The sequence below is a fragment of the Rhipicephalus sanguineus genome, unplaced genomic scaffold, assembly GCF_013339695.2.
Source record: "Rhipicephalus sanguineus isolate Rsan-2018 unplaced genomic scaffold, BIME_Rsan_1.4 Seq9818, whole genome shotgun sequence".
Taxonomy (NCBI): domain Eukaryota; kingdom Metazoa; phylum Arthropoda; class Arachnida; order Ixodida; family Ixodidae; genus Rhipicephalus; species Rhipicephalus sanguineus.
The window spans coordinates 5,393-17,937 of record NW_023616423.1 but is presented as its reverse complement, the minus strand read 5'-3'; the positions used below and the strand labels follow the sequence as shown (position 1 = coordinate 17,937).

The 12,545-nt window shown below is 50.5% G+C and overlaps 1 protein-coding gene across 1 annotated transcript; it reads right to left on the bottom strand.

Moving 5' to 3' along the window:
- Positions 1 to 2,155: 2,155 nt before the first annotated feature.
- LOC119378788 (uncharacterized) lies at positions 2,156 to 4,065 on the bottom strand. The gene is made up of 2 exons (XM_037647812.1): positions 2,746 to 4,065; positions 2,156 to 2,683 (listed from the first exon to the last, which is right to left on the bottom strand). The coding sequence occupies exons 1-2, from the start codon at positions 4,063 to 4,065 to the stop codon at positions 2,156 to 2,158; spliced, it is 1,848 nt and encodes a 615-aa protein (XP_037503740.1).
- Positions 4,066 to 12,545: the final 8,480 nt, after the last annotated feature.

Below are 12,545 nucleotides of genomic sequence, written 5' to 3'. Positions count from 1 at the left end.
CGACGGAACGGAGATATGTACCAGCAAATGTGCGCAGCTGTATGATTGGTTCACTGAGGTTTGCTGTGTAAAACATTGCCTTTTACGCTAATTTTAATGAATGGTACGCTCGTGTGCACAGATGGCCCGCTTGTGCGAGTTAGTACATTCAAGAACATCATTGAAATGCAGTTCTTGCCTGAGTGGCTGGCCTCGGCAGTCTTTCCTGTGTATGAAGAACTAATAGGGTAGGCACCGGCGCAACCACTTTACGATTCCCTATTTTCACGCCTGTGAAAATATGTTGCGTTGGGCGTCTTCTTTGTTTGGTGCAGTGTAGTGTGGTGTAACTGCTCGTCTAATTTTCTACAGATGGCACTCGCACTAATTTATCTCACAAAACATACTGCGAGTGCGCCGCTTCCGTACATCTATAGGTTCTATATGCAAACTGTTGAGCGTTTTTATGTCAATGTGGTTTTGGTCCTGTAGAGTTAGTGTAATAACGAACTAGCAGTGATCGTGCGACTAGAAATTTCTTTTTTTTTCCACCCATGGACCTCGAGATGGACAACGCACTCGTTATCGGACACCCCGATAGCGGCACACCTCGGGATCTCGCGTTAGGCAGAAGGCACGTTACTGTCCCTGTTTCCACGCATGTCGAGCAAGCCCAACTCAAAGTATTTAAAGAGGAATAGGCCGGCTCTCAATAAACGTCCTGCTTCAGAAATATTCGATAGCGTCACTCAAGAAATTTGTGTCGCAACGTCCGGCCCTCATCGATCATTTTATTTGCGAGATTTTCATAATCTATGTCGTGCTATCGTTCCATTCACGCTCGGCTCTATAGTAGGATATAATGGGTGGTTGATGGTTAGATATTACAGCTTGTGAACGGTGAAGCTTAGAACCGAATCGAATATTCAATCAAATAATGGTGACTCCGAATCGAATCGGATACCTGTCGAAGACGTTTCGAGCAGTTTTCGAATAGTAAGTGAAACCACATTAAGTGCAAGCCTAGAACAGTAAGGCAACCATTTTCAAACAGCCCTAGATTTCTGCAGTATTTTATTTTAAAGAATATTTCCCAACCTTTAACAAGGGTGCATTACAATTACTCTTAACTGACCAGAATACCTGAATTATATAAACTGAGGTAAGATCACATGCAGCGGCAATAAGAGCATTCGAGATATATGGCTTGTTCGCGCTGACAGAAACTGGATTGATTTACAGAGAAAAAGACCACACACAGGGTGAGAGCGCCGTACTAAAAGCTGTTCATTTGTTGGCCACACACTTTCTCATATGTGACCCAGGAAAAGAAAAAAAAAGAAAGTACGCCAAACGAATAGTGAAAGACAAACAAGCAATGCTCTGCTGACTGAAAACGTCACCAACCACGAAAACCACTTGCAAGGCATCAGTCTAACTTATCATAGCTGCTTTGAAGAACTCTATTTCTTTTTGAGATAGGATGATCCATGGGGAGCTAACGCAACCTTCACTTGTGTGAATAAAGAAAGCACCGACGGTTTCTCTTTCCGTTTGATCAGATGCGCGCTTCAACACTTTTGTACCCAGAAAGATGACTTACATTTGCGCGCAGCGTAGTGCTCGGCCAGGTTGCCAGGATGTGTTAACAATGAACATGCGTAGTTATGTTCCTTTAAGCCGTGCGTTAAGACACCGGCCCGTCTGGTAACTTGTCTAGCAATGCGATCTTGAACAGCGTGCTTACACGACTTTTTTTATTGGCTTGCTCGATGCATTTCTTTTGACAAGTTCGAGTGGCCTTAGTGAAACCTAAGAAGACCCTTCTCTCCCCTCGGTAAGTACTTCCAACAGGTGCGGTTGTTTCCAACATGTGTGGAAATGAAAGAGGATAGTGGTGTGTAGGATGTCATTGTGTCTCGTTCGCCGTGGCCGGAGCAGCAGGGAAGACGGCAGCAAGGGCAGGGGCGGCAAGTTCCCGGCTCATCTGTAGGCGGCTATTCCCGTCTCGTCCAGGAACTCCACCAGGCTCCGGAGCGCTGGTAGGTGGGGACGCGACCGGAAGAGCAGGTGTTCGAGTGTGGAGGCAGGTAGGCCCTGGCTCCGGTAGGCCGTAGTGACCCTCGAGCGTTCCTATGCCAAGCCAGGACAGGCACAGAGGAGGTGCTCGAGGGTCTTAGGATCGCCGCAGCGGCTGCAGGCTGGGGAGGCGCAGAGACCCTTCGCATGTCGGCGGGCAGCGGTCCACACAGCCGGTCCGCAGGCGCAGCAGGGCAGACCGATCTCTCCTGGTGAGGCCCGTCTCTGGTAGCAGCTTTGGCCCTCGTCCACTGGCCACCCTTGAGTCTGGGTGGACCGTGACCAGGAGCTTGTTGAGACGGGCCTGCGTGTAGTCCCTAGCCGCGACGGCCCGGGTGATCGTGGTGCCAGGCTGGTGTGCTGCCTTGGCAAGCGCGTCTGCCTCCTCGTTACCAGCTATGCCCACATGGGAGGGCAGCCAGTGGAAGGAGACAGACGCACCAGATGCAGCAAGGGCACGGTACTTGGCCGCCACGAGGCTTCCGGTCAGTCCGGTGTCTCGATGGTTGGCCAGGATCTGTAGTGCTGCCTTGCTGTCACAGAGGACGGTGACAGGCTCTGATGGGATGTCCTCTGCCAGTAGGTCAGCTGCCAGGTGCAGTCCGGCCAGCTCTGCGCCGCTGAACTGGCCGGGAAAGGCAGCTTACACTGCCTGCTGCTGGTCCGTGCAGGGACGACGCAAGCCACCGCTGCAGTCCCATCTGGCATCACGGATCCATCCGTGAAAACCTGCAGCCGACCCTCTAGTTGCTCCTGGAGCTTGCAGGAGGCTGCCTGCTGCAGTGCTGCTGCAGGAGTTCGTCGCTTCGTTGCCCCGGCCAGGTGGAGGTGCACCTCAGGGGGCCGGTGGTGTGGCGGCGGAGAGGCAACAGGGGCTGGTGGATCCGGTACCATCTGGTGGTACAATGGGAGGAGGCCTCCCATCCTGGATCCTGGCAGGCTGCGCAAGCGTTTCAGAAGGGCTGCACCGTCCGCGGCACGGTGGAGGCGGTCGATGTGCCCCAACGCTCGCTGGAGCATGCGTAGCGTCAGGGGCCACTCTCTCGCCTCCGCAAGCGTCGCTGCAACAGGGGAGCACCTGGGGAGCCCTAGGATGGTCCTCACGGCTCCTCTGTGCAGTCCCTCCAGCAGGCATCTCCTGGCTGGCGTCAGGTTCACCAGCGGCAGGGCATACAGCAGCACGGAGGACGCCGCGGCCTGGTTGAGCCGCAGCGCCCACTTCGTGGAGCATCCACGGCCACGCTGCTGCAGTTTGCCGATGGCCCCTTGAACTCGTCGGACCTTGGTGGCGGCGGCCTTCGCAGCGGGGATCCAGGTGAGCCGGTGGTCGACAGTGAGGCCCAGATACCTCACCTCCTTTCTCCAGGGGAGACTGCGGTTGCCGACCCTCAGTGGCTTCACGTAGACCCGTGCCGCAGCGAGTGGATGGATCAGCAGGGCCTCGGTCTTGGTGGCAGAGACTTTGAGGCCGATGCTTCCGAGGAAGGAGATCACTGCATCCAGGGCTGCCTGCAGTGACCTCCTGATGGCAGGAATGGACCGCCTTGGTCCCCTTGCCCACAGTGCTACGTCATCAGCATAGACGGAGCAGCGGGCCGGGAACCTGGTGTCTGTCGGGAGGGAGGCTGCAAGTCCTGCCAGCGCCATGTTGAAGAGAAAAGGACTTAGCACAGAACCTTGTGGGACACCGGTAGGGATGTCCCTAGGCTGGCAGGTCACCCCTCCAACACGGACGCAGAAGGTCCTCCCGGATAGGAAGGCGGACACAAAGCCTCGGAGGCACCCGCTGATGCCAAGCTGGTCCATGGCCGCCTCGACGACAACGTGCGGGAGACCGTCGAAGGCGCTCTCCACGTCCAGCAGCAGCAGCATTGCCACGTCTCCGCAGCTCTTGGCATCCTCCAGGGTGGCGACGACGTCTGCAATGGAGTCGGCAGTGCACCGGTGTCTCCTGAAGCCAGTCTGTTGCTCCGGGAAGAAATCCAGTTGGTCGGCGATCCACTGCATTCTCTCCAGTGCCACCCTCTCCAGCACCTTGCACGCTGCTGAGGTGAGCGATACTGGCCTGTATGAGGAGAGCGCCGTGGCCTTCTTCCGGGGCTTCAGGATGGGTGCCACCACCGCAGTTCGCCAGGACTCCGGGAGCCCCCGGTATTCCAGACGTCGTTGTAGAGCCCCAGGAGACGTTGACGCCCTCCTTCCTCCAGGTTGCGGAGCATCTGGAAGGTGATGCCGTCTGCTCCTGGGGCGCTGCGTCGCTTGCATCCATCGAGGGCTGCCACGAGCTCGTGCATGCGGATGGGCTCGCTGCACAGTTCCTGGACCTGTGCAACCACCCATCCGGGATGATGGCAGGAGGCTGGACACAGGAGAGTGGCTGGAGGAGGTGTTGTGGCTAGCTGGGCGGCCTCTCTGCTGGCGAACAGGTCGGCCAGGCGTTCGGCCAGCTCGGAGGCAGGAATGGCAAGGAGGACAGCCACGGACAAGAGCAACACTTGGAGGAAGCGTGGTTCAGTTGTCGGCTGCAAATCGAGCGGAGGGAAGGGGAATCTCCCGTAGCTCGGACGGGTCGCGCTTGCTTGGTTTACCAATGCACGCGCGGCAAACGGGGTTCCACTAGGGTTGCTGAATGGTTTCCCCGGCCGCCGCTAAACCATTCAGGCACCCTAGGTTCCACACGCTTTTATCTTGCGCCCCTTCGTCGTCTTGGATAGCAAGCCCGCATTCCTGCTGCATTGTGAACTGTCACAAAGGTAAGTTCATAATACCGAAGAGCCCAGAACTGCCCGTCAAGTTACCGAGCACGTGCGACAATGTAAACAATAAGCAACAAGGAGCCGCCGCAAGTGGAAGTGCATTGCGACTGATCGAGCTGGCCGATGATGTCAATTGTTGATGTCGCGTTACGTTGCCGAAGTGGGCGGGGTCACGACGACGGGCCACGCCTTCCCCTCCCTGTGGCAGAGAAGGGTGGCGAAGCCGCTCGAAAATTTGAAACCAGCTGAAACGGATGTTCTAAAGTCTGTAACTTCCTTATTATAGCACCTACTCGCAAAATTCTTGCGGCAGCATGTTCACATAGCAAAAGTGCGCATATTTCTCTTCATTACAAATTTTGGGCCTCGGGTTTGTTTACTGGCCCTTTAAAGTCAACTTTTTCTGCACAGCCACTAAAAGACACACTACGAAGAACCCAATGGACCTGCACAACTTTCAGAGGAAATTTATGTCTAGACATGATATAGCGGGTTGGAATCTCAAGAAGGCTACGCAGAACGCTTAAATTTGGGCCCTTGATTAGAAGCGAATATTCGTACACGTAGTGATGGGGACATGATGTACAATTTGTGTCGGCTGCCTTAGGGTGAACATACATGTTGAAAAGTAGTCGTGAATACGGTTGTTAAAGGTGTTTCAAAATTTTTTTATCTAAAAGGCCTGAAAAAGGCTCTGTTTTTAATTTCAACATTACAAAGGACGAAAACGTTTTTATTAAGAGAATTGAATTACGTCAAACCCTATAGTTTCTTATATTGTAATCTGGTGTGCTGTGTACCATTCAAGTACCTCTTGCAAAATTTATTCCAACATCCTGAAGAGCAGTTTATGCCCAGCGACAGTTTTCCTTTTCTGAAGATGTTTTTCTGTATTGACAACTGACTTCTCTAGTGTGCATAACTAATAACTGATGAAACTGACATTGAATGTCCATAGCTATTTTTGTATCTTGTATTCCAGTTTATTCCTAGTTTATTGATGTTCTTACTACACATATTTCATTCTGTATTGTTGTGTACTAAGATTTATTCTTTGTGTGTTGGGCTGGCCTTGTATTATCTATCTATACTGTACTTGTCTGCACCTAACCATGTGCCGGAGAGTGTTCTGTAAATAGACTATTTTCCATCTTCTATTACTTCTAGCCAGAAGCAGCAGACTTCTTAGCATTATTATTCTTCTGTGAGTAGCATTTCATGGAGTTGGGAGCCTCAGAAATAAGCTTCTGCTTTAAGATCATGCCCAAATAAAGCAATATCAACAGCTATAGCAACTCCTGAGATATGTACAGGGTTACAATTTGTTAGATGTGGCATAATGTAGCGATGCACATAAATCAAATCCTAAGCATTACAGCGCGATGCTAATGCTGCAGTCTTCACTGCAGTCATTTTCATGACTTTGCAAAACTGGCAATGTAATTTTTTAGGTGAGCCTGGAAACAGTCATGCTATCAGAGAGTGCTGAATATTACCAATGAAAGCATTTGCAAAGACGTGAAAAGGACCGCAGTAAAGACTGCAGCATTTGCATTGCGCTCTCATGCTTAAGATTAGGTTTACATGGATGCCTACATTATCCCGTATACGGGTAAATGTGCAGTAAATATATGCGAAACATCGTTCCCAATCAGGTACTAAATAAGTGGAACGCTGTCCGCATACAGCCCAGCGAAAAATAACTGAAACGCTGTTCCACGTAGTTTAAGTTTTATCTGGGACACACGTTACATTTAAGTAGCGGAACATTTCTGGCAAAAAAAGTTCCACTTACTGGCTGGAACTTATGTGAAACCAGATTAAGAGTGTACCGAGGGTAGCCCGCGGGAGCTCTCCCGACAGTGATGAGAAAGTGGCCGCATTGTTGCTGGGGATCGAGCGCGATTAAAGTGACCTTAAGCGCGATAGTGGAGGCTCTTGGCGGGTGCAACGTGCCTATTGGCCTCGAGGAGTTACGGAGTCGCCCTCTATCGGACGCGCCTCGATTGCGTGCTAGGCAGGATACCGCCGGCGCGCTCCCCATAGGTTTTGCTGTCGGCGCTCTACAAAAACACCTCGCGAAAGCCCTTCAGGGCATTTCTGTAAGTACTTTCGAAATGAACTGTGTTCTTTAATGTCAAAATAATCATTTTCGACGAACTGAAAGCACAAGATAGTCTACAGTCGCTGTCTCTTTGCAGAAAACCGAGCACCCGCTTCACGCTGCCACCGCGTTGGAGACCCCTGAACCGGCTTCTTGCGTGAAAGATAGTGACTCGCTGAGTGCAAACTATGTGAAATATCTCGTTAGAGTAGACTGCCTGTATAACCAAACGGAGCATAACAGAAAGAAGCCTCAAGCCAGCGATCGCACGGGTTCGCGACGACTGACGGTGCCTCTGCATGTATGAGCGTCTGCATGTATGTTCGTAATGATGGTTTCGCTTTTGCTACGAGCGCGTTTTGGCACCGCGCTGTGAACTTTAGGCCGCAAGATATGAGAATTTGTGAGTAAACAAACAACTACTGTTGCGCGGACGCTACCAGAGCAGTTCAAAAACAATTTCCTTACACCTGCGGCTTCGCTGCGCATGGCAACTTCGTGATCTGCTGTCCCGACGATTCAGTGTTTTTTTTTTCCTTTTTCGGTCTAAATTCGGGTATGTTTCAATGTCATTTGACAAGTGTCTCGCACTGCGTATTGATCGGTCTTCTGAGCGGGCAAATGCCGCTGCTTCTGTTTCTTTATTCAGCGCATTCGTTTCGTTTCTGCTCACACAAAACGTGAGCAAATGCGACGCCTTTTTTTAATGCTCCTTAATTATCGTTCCGTTTGCATTCCAGTGACTTGCCGCTCTCTGTCATCAACAAATTCATAGACCAAAGCTTCACCACTTCGAGATTGCTGGTGGAAGAAGAACCAGTCTACGAGACCGAGCATGTAGTAGCATGCGACGCCTAGGAAAAGAAAGAAATACAGTAACGTTTGCCGGACTTGTTCTGCAAACGTCGGCTGTGAACTAGGACCCACATGAACTTGAAATAGCGGTGAATAAAATAGAAGTTATTGCAGCAACCAGCAGCCGCAAAACAGGATAGTATTTGGCGAGTACACCAGCAAGTTTGGCAGCAGTGTCGTGTCTAACGCCAACAAGGTGGCATCTTTCCCTTGTAAATAAATGAGGCTCCAAGAAAATACATGGGGTTGGCCGGTGGGCCGATCACGGAGGCAATGCAACATTTATGTAGCTTATGAAGAAATGCATGCCTCATCAAATGAGAAGGTTGCCCGTCGGCGTCCCGCGTCGGCGGCGTCAACACGAGTGATGCAAAAAATAATCGTCACGTGATGTGTCACCATATGACGTCATCATGACGTCACAGATCGCCAAAATAGTAGCGTCATTATGACGCCACATAATGTGACGTCACATGATGACGTATTCACACGTCATGGTCGCTTTGCATTGCCTCCGTGATCGGTCACGGAGGCCGTGCAAAACCGCGTTAGGCGCAGAACGCTTTTGGAGGGGGGCGCGGGAGAATCAGTACATCGACTGACAAGAAGATGGCTTTCGCCTCCTAGTCATCTGTAACGAATGCATAAGGGACCCTGTGCGTTTGTTTTTTTTAACGTATCTAAACAATGACTTGCGCATCTGCAGCCGATTTTGTGGACGCTGAGCACGGGGCCGACGATCAAGAGGTCGCATTGGAGGGTTCTGAGATGGCATCGCACGTGGTAAAAGGTAGCGCTTTTACCATCCTGTGGCAGATAAGCATCATTTGCCGGCGGGAAGCGCGCGCGAGCCATCGTCTCAGTGTGCGCTGTCTTCTACTCACCGAACATCGCAGGCCCGACGCAGTAACAAAATCTTCGTCGCGGAAGTGCTTGTTGCACACAAAACTCGTAGCGGATGGCTACTTGCCGGTTCTTAGCTTTACAACCCATGCTTCACGCTGTTTCTTGTCCCGCGGTTACCAGTGCAGGCTGACACTGGGCTCCTTTGCGTAAGTGCGGCACTGCGGCACCGAGCGGTAGAGCCCCATATGTTCGTCCGAATTTGAACAGACCGCAGCGCATGTGGGACTTGAAACTCGTTTTCAAAGCACGCGGCAGTGCGCCACAAGCAGCCGACGCGGCCGCTGAGACCACGTGATCCTGCCAAGCACGTCACGCCGACGGTGGCGCCGGCGTTTCCAGTGGTGGGCCTCGAGGCCAATAGGCAGCTTCTCCTGCGCCGCGCGCTGCAAGAGGCGATCCAACACAGAACTGGCTCCTGCACCTCACGGAAGTGACGTCACCGAAGGTGCTACTCGAAGACATTTTTTAAAGACGATAGTCTTTCTTGGGATACTTGAACGCAGAATTTTGGTCTGTGTCTGTCTGTCCAGCGCCCCCTCTATTTTTTTCAATGCCAGCCAGATGCGCCAGATCCAGCCGTTCACCACCCTCTCCTCTAGCCCTTTCCTCTCCCCCTCGGCTAGCCTTCGCGTCTGCTTTTGCGTTTATGGGGGAGAGTACCCTTTATGTGACGCCTCACGACGGAAGTCAGATGAGGTAATATTTTGTTCAGTTGTTTCCACATCCGTGGGGCGGCGTCTTGCATTCCTCATAATCATTATGTTGGCTCTCACGCTGTCACGGTGGCTCTCCGTGAGACGCGGTGTCTGGAGATGGCGCATTAACGTTCGTGGCGGTATGCGTGCTACCAAGGGGACGCGTCACTGCGACGCTGCTGCATACGTTAGCTTTAAAAAAAGCAAGCAAAAAGTTCTAATTGGGACCATAGCACTCACTAGCTCGAAAGGGGAGGGCCTTTTAGGGTGCATTTACCGCAACAGCGATTACAAACCTACATGTACTGGTGGAATGAATTACGAAAAAGCTCTTCCAGAAGAAGATCCATGGATAAAGTATGTTTAAGGAAAATTGTCAACGCGTTCCCACCATTAACGTGCTCTTGCATGGACGCGAAGAACGGGAAATTCGATATTGTTCCAATATCTGATACTGCTAGCGCTCTCAGATTTCATTTTGCGATGTCCGAAAACAGCAGTGACAGACACTTAGCAGCACGCGTGTGGTTATCACTGAACGTTGTTCTAATTACGTGCCGTGCGACGCTTGAAACGAGCTGTCAACAGCGTGTCTTAACAGGCGACGTCCGCCGATGATTCGCCGCCACACTTTCACGCTACCGATTGGCCTGTTAAGAGCCTCTGCGGAGAGTGCGCTTTGCCGTCGAGCCAACTTGCACAACCGAAGCTGCGTCTACACCGTGCACGGCATCGTGGCTTACTCGGCACGCACGCGCGAAAGCTGTTTATTCAGCGGAATAATTCTTGGTCCGTGGTTGTGGCTTTGGCGGTCCCAAGATCAAGTTGTTCATGTTATGTAGCGCCGGGGGTGCGACTGCCGGCGTTGACGCCCCCATACCCAACACTGGCGCAGTTTGGCGCAGTTTCCTTCGATATTATCATAATGGCGCAGTTAATCCAGTTTGGCGCGCTTTGGCGCAGTTGGCACAGGAGTGGAATCAGTGGGGCGGGAGAAATGTCTCAACTCATTCCCTATGTTTAAGGAAATTAAAAATGAACCAAAATAAGCCAGCATTTCGTGCGACACTCGAAGCAGTAATAGCGATGCGATAGCAACGCATGAAACAACCAAATAGATGTTGGTAGTTTTATGCGACCTATTTATTGTGAAGAACATTCGCATACTAAGTAAATTAACGATCTCTCTGAGCCGAGGCAAATACGAACACTCACTAGAACCCCCAAGATTTTGGTTTTGACAACGTTGGCTTGATGAACAAACACCACGGGCAGAATTCAGAACACGCATCGAGTTGTTTCTCGTTTTTTTTTGACGCTCTCATGATAACACTTAGTGGCCGAATTGTCAATTAACATTTTATTCATGTTGGAGTCATTTCACTGTAATTCATTGTAACATTTAATTCACTGTTACCTCACATTTGATTCAATTGCATACTATTGAATTCAATTGATTTTTATTCAAGTGTACAAAATTACATTTACGAATGACTTAGTTTATTCCACGTTACCCACCTTTAATTCCACTTAATTCACATGCAATTCACCTTATTCACTAATTATCATTTCTCATTAATTGGCGTCCCCTTACTAGATAACGAAAACTACCGTTATCAACGGCAGACGATGAGAGGCAGGGCTATAACGGAATGGTATTCGTTTAGAGTACAAGTGTTCGCACTATTTCGGGCTCAGCGAAACTCTGCCAAAAACCTCACAAAGTCCCTTTGCACTGAAGGTGAAATCCATCTCTTTTTTTTTCACTCGATGTATCGATCCCGCCCCCTCTCCCCTCCGAAAGCTCTCTGCACCAAACGTGGCTCTGCATGGCCTCAGTCATTGGCCCACCTTTGACCAAGCGACGATGTGATGTGATGACGTCATCATGTGACGTCAAGTTATGCGATGTCATATAGACTTCATGATGACATTATATGGTGACATCACGTGATGATTTTTTATATCTCGTGTTGCCACCACCTACGACGCCGAAAGTCAATTTTCGCGCTTCACGAAGCATCTAAAGCTTTCGTCTTCATAAACCGATTAAGGATGCGTCATGAATGACAGGAACCGGCGATGGCCACCGTGTGTCGAACGCTGGTCGGTACGTGTTCGTGTGAAGTGAGCGAACAACAAACCCGCTGATGCGTTCGAGCGAAATTGTCTTCCACAAGGCGCTCACGGGCGCTTTATTCCTAGGGCACGGTTTCGTGCCGGTCCATTCGTGACAGAATTTTAGCCGTGGCTTCCAGTCAAGGAAGTCTCGACGAACTTCATGTCGGTGTGACCGAGGCACGGTCAGACCTGTGGAGAAGCTGCATGTGATAAAGAAAAATAGAGCGAAAGAAACTTTTAATAAACATCTATGAATATGTGCACCTGCGCTTTTAATTTCCACACTTTTATTTGAAGAATATAACACGCTTGCTGAAATTAAAGTATCTATTATTTCGATACGCATCGCTAACTACTGTTGGTATATTCATTTGCTTGTGCTGTTCGCTGTTTAGAAGCAAAGGAGCCGTCGCTGTACGAATTTGGCCCCATCAGAATGTGACGTCCACGACCAGAACCGAACCCACGACCTAGAGCTGGGCAGCGCAACAGCAAAGCCAGTCACCTACCGCTGTGGGTCACTGATCCCCGCATTCTGAAACCATCACAGACTCTTATAACTTCCTTCACTTAACGAGTTGTCCACGCGCCGCGCTTAGACCGAGAAAGATGCTACACTTTTCAAGAATTACCGCGATGCTTTTACGAAGCGCAGCGACAACTTCTGTCGAGAGGTGACGCTACCATCAACTTTCTCAAGTCAAGGTGAAGTACTGAGTAGCGGAACGTTCAGTAGAATAAAGGGGCGAGAAATTCGTCACGAAATTCAATGAATGACACTTTCGCATTCAACTCTTGCACTGTGTATACTCGGTGAAGAGTTCACTACGGACTACACCCACAATGTCATACCTTATCTGCTCTCTGCGCCACCGCCCGGCAAAGTATAATAATAATTGTTGGGGTTCAACGTCCCAAAACCAGGATACGATTATGAGGAACGCTACAGTGGAGGTCTCCGGAAATTTCGACCACCTGGGGTTCTTTACGTGCACGTAAATCTAAGTACACGGGCCTCAAGTATTTTCGCCTCCATCGAAAATGCTTGAG